Source organism: Anguilla rostrata, chromosome 17 (assembly GCF_018555375.3).
Source record: "Anguilla rostrata isolate EN2019 chromosome 17, ASM1855537v3, whole genome shotgun sequence".
Taxonomy (NCBI): domain Eukaryota; kingdom Metazoa; phylum Chordata; class Actinopteri; order Anguilliformes; family Anguillidae; genus Anguilla; species Anguilla rostrata.
This window is the reverse complement of record NC_057949.1, coordinates 24,012,013-24,030,950: the sequence shown is the minus strand read 5'-3', so window position 1 is coordinate 24,030,950 and position 18,938 is coordinate 24,012,013. Positions and strand designations below refer to the sequence as shown.

Here is an 18,938-nt window from a genome sequence, read left to right as displayed (position 1 = left end):
CACAAGTTGCGTGGATACAACACTGACCCACACTACTGACTGGGCATTTGCGGTTTCACTTCTAAAACAAAACTGGCATCCCAGGGTTTTATTTGGGTGTTGCTTTGCTGTGTAGTTCTATGCCCTCACTCCCTAGCCTATCTGAAACCAGAACAGACCAGAGGGGCCCATTCACAGAGGCAGTGAGGGATCAAGATTGTATAAGATATGTACTATACTGAAGGAATTCAAGCATTGTGCTAAAGAGTGGAACTGCACCTGGAACATGAAACAGTGCTGATGAGGAACATGGAACAGTGCTGACGTGGACCAAGGAACTTTACCAATGTGGACCATTGAACAGTATTGAGGTGCGTTCAAGTTCAGCGAACAAGGCGAACATTTGCAAACGTTTGCAAACTATTTAAAACGTTCTTCCATTAGCTTTGTGTTCGCCGAGAACGTTTGCAAACATAAGCGAATGGCCTGAAAAGGTAGTTTGCGGTGAACAAAAATGGATGCTGGACTGAGGGAAATGTTACCAGTTGGGTATTTCAATTGAAGATGCTGCAGTGTGATCAGTTTTTTCTAGCTAGCCAATGTTATTATTGTTCGCTAGCTAGCTATTTTTTTTATCATCGATGATCACAGAAGCGGCTGTGAGTACAAACACTCTCGTCGCCATGTCTGTTTATGTTTAATGCAAACAATTTGGAATGTTCGTAAAAAGCCGTTCAAATTGAACTGCTCAAAGAAAACATGTTCGCCACAAACATTCGCCTGTGTTAGCTGAACTTGAACGCATCTCTGATGTGCAACCTGGAACAATACTGACATTGAACATGGAACCGTACTTTTGTGGAAGACGGAACTGTACTGATGTGGACAGTGGAAAATTACTGATGTGGACCATGTAACAGTACTCACGTGATACAGACAGTAAAGGACCACAATCACTGCTCAGAGTTATTTTACTATCTTGTATTAATGCTCCCCATTATTACTATTGTTATCATTTGATAAGATCGTTATTTCCATCATTGACTGTGGCTACATCATCATTTATAAGCCTGGCAATGCATACATGCCCTGAGTTAGCATCTCGTACCACGTATCAGGCGTCATTCGAATACGAATTTAAAATCGAACCACACACGCACGGTGCTGGGTGAAATGAGAGCTGCCTTCGTACATAAACACCCCTCTCCGGCACGACTGCTGTAGCGTTCATAAGAAAGAGAGACGAGCGGATGCCTGCAGGTCACCATGCAAACCGCAGCAACGATCAGCCCGGCACAACGGTCAAAGGAATCTGGACGTCTCACCAGAAGGCCATGCGCCACGCTCTCAAGCCAGGCGCTTCACCCTAATCGCTTCAGCAAGGCAGCCACCTGCGTCAACGGACAGTAGGCCACAGCTTTCAGAACATAAGCTATGCAAGGCGTGAACTGGACCATCTGCCGAGCTAATGATGTAACAATGTAGAACCAGTATTTAATGCCGGTGGGTGACCTGAATGTGACACACAGGCCATTTACAACGCCAGGCAGCACTATCAGATTGCACCTGCACCTGCATTTTCTTTAAAAATGTGTTGTTTTTTTTTTACATTTCATAAACACTGCAGTATATTTACAGCCATATTTAATCCATAAACATAGCACAATTAAAACGAAATGGAACAAAAAAACCATAGCTGCTCACATCTTTGTGTCTGCTCCAAACAAACAAACAAAAGGCGAAATAAAAAAGAAAGAAACAACCCAAGCCAAAGTCCGCTTCCGTTTTCCAAGAACGGGACGACTTGGAGAACGAGGGAGCCACACCCATCCTGGTGACCAAGCCCTCTACCCACGGCCTCTAGAGAGGACAGAGAGCAGCCTTGACCTTGTCCAGCAGCGGAGAGCGATTGTTGGCGAACAATAAGGCGCAACTAAAAGCAGCGCGGCCTTGTCACCGCCGGGTGATTTACTGCACGCGCTCGAGCGCGCGTCCGTCCGCCGCCCGTCTCTCCATGGCGACTGGCGCGTCTCGTCCTCGAGCGTCCGCCGATCGCGCACGCCGTGCTGCTCCCCCCCCCGCCCCCCCCCTCCCCAAAGCGTGGGGTCAACAGGAATGAGGGAGGTGGGAGGATGAGAGAAAGAAAAGGAAGAATGATAGAATTGAGCTATGGGGGGGAGGGGGCGATGGGGGGGTGCAGGGAAACCACACCAATTCTTAACCCATCCCTAGCCCACACCCTCACCCCCACATCCACAATGGCTGTAATTCCTTCGCGGTTCCCCGGACATGGATGCCCCCTCAAATTAAAGCGGACAGTCTGCACTTTGACCTCAGGTTCATTGTTTCGGTTTCAAGTCCAATGTGCTGGAGTACAGAGCCAAAGCCACCAAAAAACTGAGCCACAGCCCAAACACTCGTGGACTGCAATGTACACATACGCACATAACACAATGCTTTTGACCATTCACTTATTGACCCATTAGTCAACACAATCAGATTTGTGTATGGACAAAGAACCGCTCGTAGCAGCGCTGTATCTGAAGTGTAAGGATTTCACACAGCCCGTGTTAAATTTAGCCCTCTGTTCCTCACGCTCCAGCTCCTTCTCTCATTCCCTCTCCCTCTCAACAGCGGCTGAAGCCCCAGAGGACGTTCTGGCAGTCAGTTGATGTGTGTTTTTGCGGGTAAAATCCTGGCCGTCTTGGGCGTGAGTCCCACAGAGCTCACAGGGCTGGGGTGGGGGGGGGGGGGGGGGGGGTTGGGGGGGGGGAGGGGAGTGCCGTGCGAAAGATTCAGCCCCCACCAGGGTTCATCACATCTGCTGGTAAAAAATCTAATTCGACGCCGCGTGGCATTATGGGGAAAATTCCCGTCCCCCGGCGTTTCGGGGCTGAGATAAACACACCTTCAGCCGAGAGACATCCTGGATTCCCGGCGAGCGGCCCTGAGGGTTCTAAATATGGGAACCGATGCTGTTTCAGCACCTCTGTCTCCTCTGCCCACTGCTCTGCCCCATAGAGCACCTGCCAATGCCACACTGCCAAGCATGAGGCCGTATGACTTCACCGCTCTGTCACCAAACACCCTTTCACCACATGAACGCGGTTAACGGAAGCCTTCTTGCAATACTTGTAAGTATGCCCGCTGAAAACATGAACTTCGCTTAGCCACCGTAATAATAATCAAAATATCACGACACAACCGCAACATTATCACCACTGAAAAATTACACAGATTGAATGTCACAAGTCACACATCAGAGACCACAAGAGCAACTTTCTAAAATAAAAGTTATAAACAGAAATACAGAAAAAGGTAGAGACTATCATTTTACAAGGTGCATAGCAACTACAAGGAAGCAGATATCTGTCAGGCTGTTATGTATTTGTTTTCATCTTTTGCGGGAACATTTTGCCAGATTGTTCTACTATTACCCCGTTACAAATCACTGAAACATTTCAGGGATGTCTTTTCTCTGTATAAATTCATTTCTGGCTTTCAATCACCAAAACATTGAAGGGACAAATCCTCAGTCTGTGAGCGTATAACCTTATCTGCTTTGCGATTAGTATCGAGCTGTGTCACTGGACAGCGTCACAATGCGGGCCATATAAATTACCTTGTGATTGAGGGTCTGCAAGTCCCTTTGCCAGTAAAAGTCCATTTCAGGGGCCAAATAGGTATGTCAGGCTTTTTCGCACCACACAAACAGGAATACTGTCCCACTATGAAACCCATTCAACCTGACTGCGGGGATAACGTGATTTACCCAAGTAGGACATGTCCCTGGCTCAACATCCCTTGTTGCTTATGGAAGGACATTCCAATTAACCAATCACTGCCCTCTGATGTCATCGGTGTATGCTGAACAGCCACAGGCTCCTGAGCCTTTTCAAAATTCCGTCCAAAAGCCCCAGGTTCCAGAAAGGCATCTACTATGTGCACAATAGCTTTGCTTTTCTGTTGGGTTAAATTTTAACAAAAAAATTGATTTTGTGAAAATATTTTAGTGCCACCTTATTTCCACCATTCACAAACACACACACACACAAGCACTATTTTAGTGGCTTGTACCATATTTGTCGCTGGGGCAGTGTGCCTAACTGAGCTAAGTTAACTAGTTAGTTAATGGAACTCAAACTGTGCTAGTAACAATTTACTGTTCACAAATCAATGCTTAATTAACTAATTCATATGTTATATTGGATCATTGGCATAAATACAAATATGTAAATATAAGTAACTTTAGTCACATCAGGCAAATGATTGGGGAAATAGGATTACTAAAAATCAACACAAGCAAATCTAGTCAGAATCTATATGGCAATGATAGTCCTGGAACAACATTAACAATTCTGTCCAGGATCCACAATGTGATATTTTTCCTGGATCGACATTATCAAATCTACCCCGGATTAACTTGGCGATGGTGGCCCTGGATCTACAAATCTATTAAGGAACAATGACTATTATTATCCTGGTGCAACGTTAGCAAATCTATCCAGAATCAACATGGGGACCATGGTCCTGGATCAACATCAGCAAATATCTCCAGGATCTATATGGCAATGATGGCCCCTGGATCAACAACAACGTATCTATTCGGGAACATGGCGGATGAAATGACACAGAATAAACTTTTTTCAATATGAGATATGAAAGAAAATGTGACCATCACAGGTCTTTGAGTCGTTTCACAACGGTAAACCGTTCAGTCTTAATTTTAAGCTAACAAGTGACTAGACTATTAGCAAGCATACTTGTTAGCCTAACTAGTAAGCTAACTAGGTAGCTAGCTACTAATATAGTAAACTACTAAGAGCGCTCATTTAAACAAATGACTGGAACAGGCTCAGCTAAAGAAGTTTTTGTATATCAAGGATTGTTTTTGAATATATATTCAAATTCTTGTTATGTTCATGTAATGCATTTGCCTCCTATTTGTCACCTTGTCTGTATAGGTGAGCCCACACCTGAATGTCCTTCTTTCAAGCTCTGATGAAGACTAGCTGTTGTAAAAACGTGTTTGCTTGTCTTATGTCCTGCCATTTTTAATATTATGGCCAAAACAATTAAGAATTTTTAATCCATTTTTATCCTTCTGTTTTTATTTTTGGAGTGCCTAGAAGCCATTTCAGTTTTGCTTTACTATTGCTTTGTTACCCCAGTTCCAAGAGCACCCACCTTACATCTCTAATACATTTTTACAAGAGCACCCAGTTTTTTTCCCGTTTTGTTTTCCCATAACTTAAGGATTTTGTTCAGTGTTTTGAACTGAAATGGGGAGCTACACAATTACACAATAGCAACAATAATATCTCAACAATATCCCTCTGGAAAAGCAGTGAGATTCAGAGAATTTTGTATTGGCTCAGGGGAAGGTTGCGTGGCACAGACTGATGACATCAGAGGGCAATGATTGGTTAACAGAAATATTGTTCCAGGAACAACAATAGTGATGCTGATCCAGGAGCACATCATACTTACCTAAAATCACACTGTGCCTGACTGCGGTCTCCATTCCCAAACTCCTTTTCCCCATGGCAAAAAAAATAAAGAGTGCATTTTTGCAAGCGTCACAGTTGTATGTGTAAACAGGGCAAATGGGCCACAACAAGCCAACAAGCCAGTTGGCTTCAGTAGGCCTACCGTCAGTCATTTGCATGCTGGTTACAGGCCACAAACCGAGCCAGCCATGGAAAATTAGGTCACTTCGAATTACAATGTGCTTAATAAAAACCAGCTTTTCTGAAAACTACACTATGAGCTGTGGAAGAGGGGTGGAGCAGCATGGGGGGTGGGGGGGGGGGGGGGAGAGAGAGAGAGAGAGAGAGAGAGAGAGAGAGAGAGTGCCGCAGTGAACTGAAAGTGAATTGAATTGTAAGTGAATGAGGAGATCCCCAGTTTTGAAAGACTCTGGAAAGGAACCATGACGCGGCTCCCTTTTCCTGGAATGCTTCCTTGTTTCCACGGAAACAGTCCTGGGCCAAATGGAAAAAAATACACACACACACACACACACACACACAAGCATAAAGCTGGCCTGAGTGAGGAAAAAGATGTTCGGATTGAACCACGAAACAAGAGAAACTTGAAACTGCACTACAAAGAAACACAGGACCTTACGGCCAGTCTACGACACTCCTGGGACTAAAGATAAAGGTGGATTGCATTTACGTCCGTGCAGAACACAGCTCTTCATAGCCGTTAGTGTCGAAGCAGAATCAGTATTTTCAGAATCTGTTTTCCAGCCTTTCTCCCACATGGTACATGATTACTCTCATTTAAACTTCATTCTACATTCATTAAATGCAAGCAATCCTCTGAGGTCCAGCTACCCCATACTTTTATTTCATTTTATTTTGGGAAAGTGCAATTTCCTCTCAGGGAAGGAGGGTTTTGTAAAATCTGAGTTAAGACAAGCGAGCTCTGAAAACAACATAAAACTCTGGGGTGGAAAACAGGAAATGACAAAAAAACAAAACAAAACAAAAAAAAAAAAAAACAATCAAGCCTTAGCCAGCAGCCAGCAGAGCTGGACGTAGTGAACAGTGCGCGTTCCTTCCACCACGAGAGGCTCCAGAAGTTGAAGAAGCTAGCAACATGGTCACAACCAATAAGAACAGACCCAGTAAAGTTCTTAGTCCCGCCATAACTAGAGCTTTCCACGGTCCACAGCTCTAACCACTATGCCACAAACGTCCGCACCTGCCGAGAATTCAGTTACAGACGTCAGACAGCGTGCAGCCGAAAGAGAGGGAAGCCTGTAGTTTCTGCTTGTATGAGGGCTGACAAGACGAGCGAGAATGGCCTGTAGCTTTGCTCATGTACTCATGAACAAAAAGAAGGAGCCCTGTAGCTTTGCTCATATGTACAGTACATGACCTGACAGGGGCGGGAGACTTACTGTTCTGAAAAACAAACCCTTTTCATGCTAGAGTTCCCCCCATCAGCATATTTCTTTTATTGAGTGTGTATAAAAATAACAAAAAATCCTGCCAAAAAAAGGACTCCACCCCCCCCATCCAAGAGTCCCAAGCGGTCACCGTTGAAGGCAAATTGAAGGCAGGTTGAGGGAGAAAAATGGGGGAGAGGGGAAAGCTGGCGGGTGGGGGTGGGCATCAAGTTACCAAAACAGAGAAACCCACTTAGCAGGCCTGCAAACTAGGTCAGAGCTTTGTTAAGTATGCCAGGATAGCAGCAAGTATCTCTCTCTTTCTCTTTCTCGTTCTCTGTCTTTCATTCATGCGCACACATACACACACACACACACACACACACACACACACACACACGACACTTAGTCAAGGCTGGGAAAAAAAGCATTGAAAAGACACTCAGCAAATAAATGCTCAAGTACTCAGCATGTATGTAACCATACAATTGCTAATCAATCACTTAGATCAGTTAACACATTCATATTAATTAACAAAACAAGGAAGGAAAAAAAATCTTCTATACTGATTATTATCCTCATCAAATTCCATAAACAAAAGCCCAATAGCAGTGCATAGAGTTACACATAGTATCTATGCATCCATCTTCTAAACTGCTTAGTCCTGGGCGCGGGAGTCTGTACGTATCCCAGCATACATTGGGTGAAAGGCAGGAATACACACTGGACAGGTCATCAATCCATTGTAGAGCACACACTCACGCTCACTCACACACCCATACCTATGGGTAATTTATACCCTCCAGTTAACCTAACCTGCATGTCTTTGGACTGCAGCAGGAAACCCACACGGACATGGGGAGAACATGCAAGCCCCACACAGAAAGCTTGCCCATGTAGAGGAAGGAACACACAGCTTAATAATTTACAGTACTTTCACATAGACAGGTCAGCACACTGCCTGGTGCCACAGCCAAACCCTGAATACATACAGCAGGCACGGTACAAAAGAATACAATGGGGCGCCAGGTCACTTCCTGTCCAAACAGGAAAGGGCGGAGAGCAGAAGGGGAAGGAGAGTCAGTACAGGCAGGTGAGATGACTGCAGAGGGACCGCAGCGGCAGGGTGGTAGGGGGCCTTTCGGATAAAAATAGCTCGGGAAGCCCTGGACTTGCAGAGCCATATGCGCACAAACATAACGGGGGGGGGACGTTCACCTTTCAGCATGTTGCCAGGCAACCGAACTGTTGCAGTCACTGCGTGCTGCAAGGAAGGCAGGAAAACGTATGACAGTGCGCATGAAAATGCTGATCGTGCTGTGTGCAAATGAATGGCAGGCGCTCCTTACTGGTTGTACAAACGGGAAGAGTGCACAGTACTGGCAAGAGTCGTCACCCCCCACCCCCACCCCCACCCCACCCCTCTAACACACACAGAAACACACACAGACACACGGGCACGTACACACATGCACAAACATGTGAACACACACACACACACACACACGTACCCACACACATAACCCCAGTTGGAGCTACTACTCTTTTTTTAGTACCATGGGTCTAGGAACTGTAATGGGGAACAGGAGCTGGAGGGCTCTGATTAAGCTTGGTTTCTGATTTCAGGAGAAATTAGCAATAAATACACGTAAGCGCATAAGAAATGTTTTTTTTTAAGTACCCACAAATGCCTTACACAAGCAAATTTCACCTTTCATCATTATGGTTGCTCAATTCATGCAGTCATTTGAATAAGTCATTTGGATGCTTAAAGATGCTTTGAGTAGTTTAAGTCACTGTTACCAATATCCAGTAGCTTATTAAACTCTAAATCTCCCACACTCCTCTGCTTTTATTACTGTAAACACATACTGTAGCTGCATTATGCCTATAGGTATACAGTGAGCTCTATAGTGTTTGGGACAAAGACATAGTTGTTTTTGATTTGGCTCTCTATATCACAATTTTAGATTTGTAATCAGACAATTACGATGTAGTTAAAGTATACATTATCTGCTTCCATTAAAGGGTATTTCTATACATTTTGGTGTCACCATATAGAAATGGCATAACTTTTCAAAATCAACTGTTTGGAACATCATTAAGAAGAGCTTAGTGAGCTCTGGTGAGCTTAGTAATCATAAAGGGTCTGGTAGGTCAGGGAAGACTTCTACAGTTGATGATCGCGGAATTCTCACCATAATGAAGAAAAAACCCCAAACACCAGATGTTTCATTGACTACTCCTCGCAGAAGACTTGACGAACAGAACTACAGCAACTACGGCAACACTTCAAGATGCAAACCACTAGTTAACTGCACAAACAGGATGTCAGTTTGCTAAGAAGTACCTAAAAGAGCCTGCATAGTTCTGGAAAAAGGTCTTGTGGACAGATAAGACCAAGATTCACTTGCATCAGAGCGATGGCAAGATCAAAGTGTGGAGGCCAAAAGAAACTGCACAAGATCCAAAGAACCCCCCCACCGCTCATCTGTGAAACATGGTGGTGGGGGTGTTATGGTTTGGGCATGTATGGCTGCCACAGGTACTGGCTCACTTGTCTTCAGTGATGATGTAAGTGCTGATAGCAGCAGCAGAATGAATTCTGAAGGGTCCAGAAGAATCTTATCTGCTCAAGTTCAACCAAATTCTTCCATTGGACGGCTCTTCATTCTACAGCAAGACAATGATCCTAAACATACTGCTAAAGCAGCAAAGGACTGGGAAAATACTTGACTGGCTAAGTCATTCACCCAATCTGAATCCAACTGAACATGCGTTTCACATGCTGAAAAGAAAATTCAAGGCAACTTGTCCCCGAAACAAGCAGGAACTGAATATGGCTGCAGTACAGGCCTGGCAGCCCATCACCAGAGAAGATACTCAATTCCTGGTGATGTCTATGGGTCACAGACTTCAAGCAGTCATTGCATGCAGAGGATATGCATAGAGGTTCCTGCGTAATTGTTGACTGGTAATGGGGGGGGGGGGGGGGGTGTGCATAAAAAGTGCCGTAATCTCCACATGGTGAAACCAAAATGCATAAAAATAACATTAAATAAAAGCTGAGAATCTGCACTTTAACCATACACCAATTCCCATGTAAGGCTGAAGTGTACCAGTTTTACTGAGCTTCAAGTGCAGCTTAACAGGCGGACTTGCAGGCTCCTGATCAGTGGGCCAGCAGTGTCACCTGGGCTTTCTAAAAAACCCTCCAGATTTGACAGCAGACCATGGGGCCTTCCGTGCACCAGACCAGTTCCTTAACGGCATGACCCACCCAGCAGCATCTTAACTGTATTTTACACCCATTTTGTCACCCAGTGAAGCTTAAGGGATTACAGAAAAGTTACGACCCTCTAGGCACTGTACCGTAGCAGGCCCCACCTCCTTAAGGACTCATAACATGCCACCTCACTGAGCAAAAGCCCAGTTTACAGCCCCAGAGGCATCTGTGTGCATATGGGAATAAGGGTCTGTGTAAAGTCATAACACCGAACGTAATGTGTAAACGAGGCTTCCTCTATGTATATGCAAAATAATGTTCCTATCCTATCATATATATATATATGTGTGTGTGTGTGTTTGTGGGTGCGTGTGTATGTGTGTCGGACGAGCCCCCAATTCTGTTACGACCTGGTCTAGGGTCTGAACGTAGCAGGGAAAATGATAAGGGAAATGGGCAGGGAAATGTACTGCAAACCGATCAGTAACTCCCTATCTGCCTATCCAAATCTAACTGAATTCTGCTTAGTCGTTGAAGGGTACTGGGCACGAGGAGGCTTTGAACGCTGAACTTTGGACAGTTAGCTGATAGTTGTAAACTAAAAGCGAAATAATAAACTTATGTCCCGATGGAAGGATTTTTAGTCCAGCTGGGAACACACTAACCAACCCAGAGCACTATATGGTGAGCAGAGGGCAAAACGTGAGTCAAGGTCAAAAACGAGTGTACGGGCAAACTCAAAATCCAATCAGCAAACGAAGCAAGAGGGGCCAGGTGACAACTGGAATCGAATACGGGGCGAATAAATTAGAAGGGCTAAGGCAAGGATCAGAGTCGAAGGGAACGAGTCGATGGTCATACACAAGATCGAATCAGCAAACAAACCAGAAGAGCTAGACGGGAATCAGAGTCAAATAAGAGAGGGTCAAATACGCAAAGTCAAACGAAGCAATCACTATACACACCAACCACGAGCTCCAAGAGCTAGTCTCCGCTGGTAGGCCGCAAATGGCAGTTTTTTCAAGCCAAGCAACCGGATATGGAAACGACCAATTAGATGGCACCCGGAACGAAAAAACACACGCAAAAGTAACAAATATAAAAACAAACTTAAGACTGGGGTCGTAGTATTACGTACACACTCAGTGGCCACTTTATTAGGTACACCGGTCCAGTACCAGGCAGGACCCATTTCGCCTCCAGAACAGCCAGAATTCTTCGTGGCACAGATTCAACAAGCTTCTGGAAACATTCCTTAGTGATTCTGGTCCATACTGTCACTACTGAATCACAAAGTTCCCGCAGATTTTTCAGGCACATTTTTACGCTGCAAACCTCCCATTCCACCTCATGCCAGTGGTGCTTTATTGGACTGAGATCTGGGGACTGTGCAGGCCATTGGAGCAAACAGAAGTCACTGCCTTTTTCTTAAACTGAAGTCATTGTCTTGTTCGTGGAACCAACTCGAAACGATGCGTGCTCTGTGATACAGCACATCATCCTGCTGGAAGCATCCGTTTTTAAAAGGGCAGCCTGTCGCTATAAAGGGATGCACACGTGGTCAGCAAGAATGCTTCGGTAGCTGTGGCTTTCGATTGAGGCTCAATATGAGGCCTAATGCGTGCCAAGAAACCGTTCCCAGCCACCCGTGCGCACCGATGACCCAAGGCTCCATGGTTTCATGCTGTTTACACCACATTCTGACCCGGCCATCACTCGCCTGCAGCAGCAGGAATCAAGATTGGCCAGAAGAAGAGCTCACTTGGATTGGTTTTTTCCAATTTTCAGTCACGCGGCTTCGGCGAATCGCGTGCCCGCTGTAGCCTCATCCTCCTGTTCTTAGCGGACGGGAGTGGAACCGGCTGCGCCCATCCGCTGCTGTAGCCCGTTCGCTTCCAGGTTCGAGATGTGTTGTGCATCCAGAGATGCCCTTCTGCACATCACTGCTGTAAACAGCTGTCATTCGATCATTTGTGGCCTTTCTGTTAGCTTTCTGAACGAGTCAGCCCGTTCTCTTCCAATCTCTCTCGTCAATAAGGTGCTTTCGTCCACAGAACTGCGTTTCACTGGATGTTTTTTTAAAATCTCACCATCCTTTGTAAACTCAAGAGATCTCTAGTGTGTGAAAATCCCAGGAAGGCAGCTGTTTCTGAGATGCTGGAACCATCACGTCTGGCACCAACATATATATGTACATGTGTATGTGTGTGCGTATATATGTTTATATAGATAAAGAGAGAGGGAGGGCGAGTAAGCAAAAGGGAAAAAGAAGGAGATAGAGACAGAAAGAGAGGCACCATAAAATGAGTAGGAGTTTTCACATGGAGGAGAGAAAAATGTGTTATTTCCCAAGATTCCTCCAGCAGGTTCCGTGTGGCTACTAATTTCTCATAATTAGCAAGTGATGCATTGGAATCTGCCATTATCACACCATCCTCATAATTATTAAAAGGTGTGCAGGTGCTTGCCTCCATGCACATGCTTGCATGTGTGTGTGTATATTTGTGTGTGTCAGAGAGACGGGGCTGGGATACTAAAGACTCATGGCCCTGGCAATTATAAAAACGATAACCTTCACTATTGTTTTTCTCAACAACATATCCCAGAATCCACCATCAACGATTAGAAAGGCACCTAGACACTGACACAAGACATGGTACCTACATAGCAGTGCACAATCAGGTAGCATTCAGGGTTTAACACTGCACCCAATGACAAGGTAATTTCCTTACCCCAAAAACAGGGGCTAGAGATTATGTAAGTCAGTAAGAGCATCACCATTGCAAAATGAAATACACTGCTGGAGCACTGCAACAGTATAACACATAGGGATGCAACGTGCAAAACCTGCGGTATTAATTGATGACTTTTATAATTTAAGCATGTGTGCTGACTTAATTAGCCATGACACTGATTCAGGTGAGAACCTGAATCTGTCTTCCCCGGTGAGACGGGGTAACCCCTGAACAGAACGGCCAGGCTGGTAGGTCCGCAACTGTTCGCACAATCGCAGGGCAACACACCGCACACTCAACCACAGCCAAATGGCTGAGGAACCTCCAGCAAAGGAACCGCTCAGCTCAAGGGGCAAAAAGCACCCAGAGAGGGCCGAGGAGCTGGGTCCAAGTTAACGGACAAGAGCAGGACAGGAGAGGAGGATACCCGGGAGACTGAAACATGCACGCATGCATACACGCATGCACGTACACATGCATTCACTCTCGCACATGCGCGCACACACACCAGAAGGGATAAAGTATCTGTAATATCTTGCTGAAAACAGACTAGGTTGACAATCAAGATGATAATGTGTTAATCTGATTAATTGCCCCCCCCCCCCAAATACAGTTACAGTTCTGGCTGAGGGAGGGACAAATCACAGCGGGAGGGAAGAAGAGAGAGAGAGAGAGAGAGAGACAGAGAGAGAAAGAGAGAGAAAGAGAGAGAGACAGATAGAGAGAGAGAACTGTGTTTTTCCCCTTCCACAATACAACCAGACCATCAATGGCCTACACATCTGACTATTGTAGTCAATGTAGAACACTGTTTCGGGGAACCCCATTAATGCAGTGGGCAGACAATTGCAACATCACCTTTTGAATACAGCTCCTGCTCTATTACAAGGGAGGGGGGTCAGGGCAGTGTTTGGGAGCATTTGGGCGGATCAGAGCAGTGTTTGGGTGGATCGGTGCAGTGTTTGGGTGTGTTAGGTGGATCACCGCAGTATTTTGATGTGTTTGGGCGGATCAGAGCAGTGTTTGGGTGGATCAATTCAGTGTTTTGGTGTGTTTGGGCAGATCAGTGCAGTGTTTGGGTGCATTTGGGTGGATCAGTGCAGTGTTTGGGTGTGTTAAGTGGATCGTTGCAGTGTTTGGGTGTGTTAGGTGGATCGGTGCAGTGTTTGGGTGTGTTAGGTGGATCGGTGCAGTGTTTGGGTGTGTTTGGTGGATCGGTGCAGTGTTTGGGTGTGTTAAGTGGATCGTTGCAGTGTTTGGGTGTGTTAGGTGGATCGGTGCAGTGTTTGGGTGTGTTAGGTGGATCGGTGCAGCGTTTGGGTGTGTTAGGTGGATCGGTGCAGTGTTTGGGTGTGTTAAGTGGATCGTTGCAGTGTTTGGGTGTGTTAGGTGGATCGGTGCAGTGTTTGGGTGTGTTAGGTGGATCGGTGCAGTGTTTGGGTGTGTTTGGTGGATCATTGCAGTGTTCGGGTGTGTTTGGGCAGATCAGAGCAGTGTTTGGGTGGATCAGTGCAGTGTTTGGGTGTGTTTCGGCAGTGTTTGAATGAACCCGGGAGTGGAACCCAAGGAAGCAAATAACATAAAGGAATCCTTGAAACGTTGATCGAAATGAACAGGGTCACAGGCTCTATTAATGATCCAGGCTCCCTAATCTACAGCCCACAGTACACAGTGTTTCCTAATGCACCCCCCCCCCCCTCCCGCGCGCCAGATCTACAGACCTGAGACCATTTAAACCAGGCTGTTGTCAAGGCTGCTGGGAAATTGCCGCTCACACGTACAGTGATCACCAGCATCAGCAGCGCACTCCGCCCCGTACATATTATTCATTACCGTGTCCAGCCTGCCCTTTAGGAAACAAGTTGTTTCCCATTACTATGCTTCTACATTACACCTACAGTGGGCGGGTAGCTATCGCTGGGAAAATGATCTGGTCCCCAACACAACATCACACTGAGAGAGTAGCTAACTGTCACAACCACACGCAGATGCACACATGCACAAATACGTGCGGATGAACATGCAGCGATGCCGTAGCCAACTGACTGACTGCACTAACAAAATGCATCGAAAGCAAAACAATCAAACGAACACGGGAGGCTGTGAAGGGTTCTTTGAAAACAGACCTTTTCCCCGCTGCAACTGAACATCATTAACATTGATTAAGTCAGTTCTGACCTAGGTAGTACTAGGTGAAACCCTTCTAAAAATATATTTCGGACATCCATTCCTTTAAAGGTGTACGACGTCAGTTATACTACCACTTATTTACATAGCAGTTACAATCGTAATTGTAATGTAAAGAAAAAAAAGACACTTCTTTATTGTATTACTATTTTTAAATACCTGAAGCGTTACACGCATTACATCTGTTTTGTGGGTTAATCAAATAATGAATTTAAAATTAATTAAAGGAAATCATAAGAAATACATCACTTAACTCGGAAAATGTGCTATTTATAATATCACATCAGCATATCGATCAAGAGGAACGCACACTTCAACAGACGTTAACTAGGTAGTTAAGAAATCTGTAACAGATTTTCCGTTCAGTGATTTCTGAAGCAAACTACCAAAATACCACATAGTGGAGCAAGAATACAGCCCACACGACAACATCGTGAATCTAAAAGGCGCAGTTTTCATAGGCGGTTCCCTGTTTATCATCTACTGCCCTCTTAAACTTTTCACTGCCATGTCTTCGCTAAAATACAACACGGTTTCCAATATTCTGTGCGCGCACACGGTATCTGCAGTTCTAACCCACGAGCCATGCGTCATCTTTTCACGGCGAGGGACAGCGTGGGCACGACAGCATCCTTCCGTCCGCGTGCCATATCCCCTGCATGACATCCAAGCTCTGGTCGGGAGATAGACGACAGGAGAGAGTACGGGGGCGTTGAAAGAGAAAGGGACGGACGTATAATCATGGACACCAAAAATCTCATGTAAGACGGTTCAACACCAAAGTAAGAGCGATAGTCATCTGAACGCTGATACACTGGGCTAGGGATTGACTGTACTTAATGACAGGCCTATTTAATTTATTATTATTATTATTATTATTATTATTATTATTATTAATAATAATAATAATCATAATCATAATAATGCACTTTGATTTATTTTCACTCCGTTATATTCATGTCTGCACGGCGTCTTCACTTGGATGATGTCTATGTGTAGGCTATATGCTGGATATTAATATCTGATCATACGCAGAACTAAAGTAAATGTTATAATTTCCCACGGACAGGTGAATTACATAACCCTGGCTGATAGGCTACATTTTAATACGTGTCGATTCAGTGCGTAGGTATTGCAGCAGTCCCGAAGTTATTTTAATTCGCCTTAAACGAAACCAAAGAAATTGATTCAGTCACTGCATTCTGAGCTCTTAAAACTGCGAAATGCGACAGTCAGTCGACCTTCTTCAACTGACGGTGAGGGTTGCTCCTAAGAACGGTTTGGTTCACTTTTGACCATCGCCAAATCTGTCGCGTTATGAAAACACTGCGCCTTTTCCATATCGCCGCACACGTCCACTCCAACCTGCACGCGTTAAGCGTAGCATATGTATGCTCCGTATTTAACATAAAAGCATTCCGTAAGATCTAGAAAGACAGAGTTCATTAAAAACCAATTTTTCGTTCAACTGTATCCACTCCCATCTTAGTGTGCACATTTTTTCCTATTACCATTCGCACCTTGGAGGTATTGCGCCTCCGCGATTCCTCTGCAGTATTCCAATATTCATTACGCCAATTACAGCAATTAAATATGTCGACTGTTGATAAGATATTTTCAACTCTACACATGGTGTTGTCATCTTTGTTTCTGTATTGTCACTGGCACTGAATTTCATATGACCGTGGTAAAATAAATAAAGTATTTGCTTAGTCAACCGCTTTTCCAGGTGGCTTTAAATTGCATAGTGATTCGCACAAGCACGTTTCTCCCATTCACTCCCACTTATTTCACAACAAACGTATCGGTTTCAGAATAAGCAAAGTTTTAATACAATAGCGGAACTGTCGTGTAATTTCCTTACCTGCCAACTGTTTGGTTGGCGAGCTGTCGCATTCGATTGAATTGCTTCTTCATCTTGTATTTTTTTTGCGTTAGCTAACACCGACAGTGAAAAACACTCGGCATTTCTCACTGACGCACGTCCAACATTCCGCAGATGTAAGCGAATATGCCCATCCTGTCGTATCCCATTTCCTTCAATCCAGTCGGAAACATTTCGCTAATATGAAGGAAAACATATTTACTGTGCATTCCCCTCTCCAAATCTCCCACTCCCCTGCAGAGAGATGCAGGACCAATTTCTCCTCTATGGGCAGAATGACAGCTTTCACGAGCAGCTGACGCTACTTCCCGGTGCAGTGTGGGAAAGGTAGTTTTCTGAACCCTGCACCTAAATTTTCTCATTTTGTGTCTTGGATTACCCCAAGGCACGCAGCTGAAAATTTAGAAAATTTCAAGGACAACTGAAATTATTTAAGCTTTATATTCACTTGTAGAGATATGGACTGCCTCTTAAAATAGTTACATAAAATATACGTTTAGGCCTGATGAGTGCCTCTATATATGTATATGTGTGCTGTTGACTATGAGCGTATTAATAGAAGTAAATAAGACAAAATCGAGAGAAAAATATTCACCTTATTTTTGTAATTATCTGTTTCAATGAATTTCTCTCATATTTTCTCCTATTTAACAATTATAATGAATGCGTCGTTTGTTCTCATATCTGAAGGAGGATTTCATGCGAGGTGCAAAAAATGTCAATTCCTGCCACATATTGAGATGTGGTCTGAAGTAAAAGTGAATTGGCCACATGGGATTGGCCCTTATGTCAATATATTTATTTAAATGTTGCTTTAGATAAATGTGAAAAACATGGGGAAACAGGTTTAATGAGATTATAAAATGAAGACAACCCCTCTGTTATGTATGCATAGGTCCTCGGGCTGCCACCATATAGCACTACATACACGTAGTATAACATCCCATACCACCCACACAGGCAAAAACAAATTCTCAGGTTGGTCTGTTTATGCTTTTGACCAAACAGCTGAATCTGGTCATACGCATAAAGGATTTACCATTCTACTCAGCTACTAAATGCGCATTTATTTGTAGAAGATACACACCAGTATTTCACAGCACTGGGCTACAGCTTTGCGGCTCATCTTCCTTGCACTTGGAAACGGAATGCGACAGTGACTTTCCATCTGATTTCACACTGCAAAACAGCATCACCTTGTGGTCGTCATGTGCTATTGCACCATTACCGATCAACCGATCATATGGGGCTTCATTCTCAAAAGGTGTATGATCACATTTGATCGTAAACTGCGGGTGTAAACGTTTCCAAAAATATTTCTGTATTCATAATTTTTTTTTCTTATTTGTATTTGTTCATGGCTGCATCCTTATGCTAATCGCATGAACAAGATTATGCATAAAATTCACAAACAGCATTCATTATCTCATACACCTTGCATATAGAACAAAAACAAAAGTCTGCACGTCTCATTAATCCCGTATTGTTTTTTTTTCGTAGAAACTTTTTTTAAGAACAAAAGAATAATTTAAGAAAGGTTTTTTTAATGAAGGCCCATTAAGTCCACATTTTCTACTCTCCCTATATAAGACTAGATTGTTAATTCAAGTTGACATACTTCACCCAAGGGTACAAATGTAAGGCTCCACCTGAAATTTAAAATAAGCTACAGCATTCTGATCATCACAAGCATCCCTGATTTCTGTCCCTGTCTGCTACCCATAGCTCTTCCAAAATCGACTATTCTTGTTCCTGTCTCCCCTTTCCACCGGTAGGGCACCTGTGCTGAGTCCCGAGGGACCTTCTGAACCTACTACATGCCCCCCCCCCCCACCCCCATCCACCTGGAATATTCCCAGATTGCCACCCCACCCCAGGCCCGCTACCTCTGGTTGGACACAATACTGGTCACTGTGGACCCACACCATTGGACTGCCCCAAGTGCAATACAATGTGCTTTATAGAAAATAAAATGCGCAACAAAGCCAACAGTTGAAAGTGAGGAGGAGAAGAAGAAAAGTAGAATAA

At 44.5% G+C, this 18,938-nt stretch overlaps 1 protein-coding gene across 6 annotated transcripts in view; it reads right to left on the bottom strand.

The window, feature by feature from the left end:
- Positions 1 to 17,205, bottom strand: part of LOC135242981 (rho GTPase-activating protein 44-like) — a 44,370-nt gene extending 27,165 nt beyond the window's left edge. For all 6 annotated transcript variants that reach the window (XR_010326518.1, XR_010326519.1, XM_064314364.1 and 3 more), the window contains exon 1: positions 16,890 to 17,205. Coding sequence is in view for 4 of the 6 variants with exons in the window: in XM_064314364.1 (XP_064170434.1) it covers positions 16,890 to 16,942 (53 nt within the window). In the remaining 2 variants the exon portion in view is untranslated. The remainder of the gene's footprint in view (positions 1 to 16,889) is intronic.
- Between the last annotated feature and the right edge of the window lie 1,733 nt (positions 17,206 to 18,938).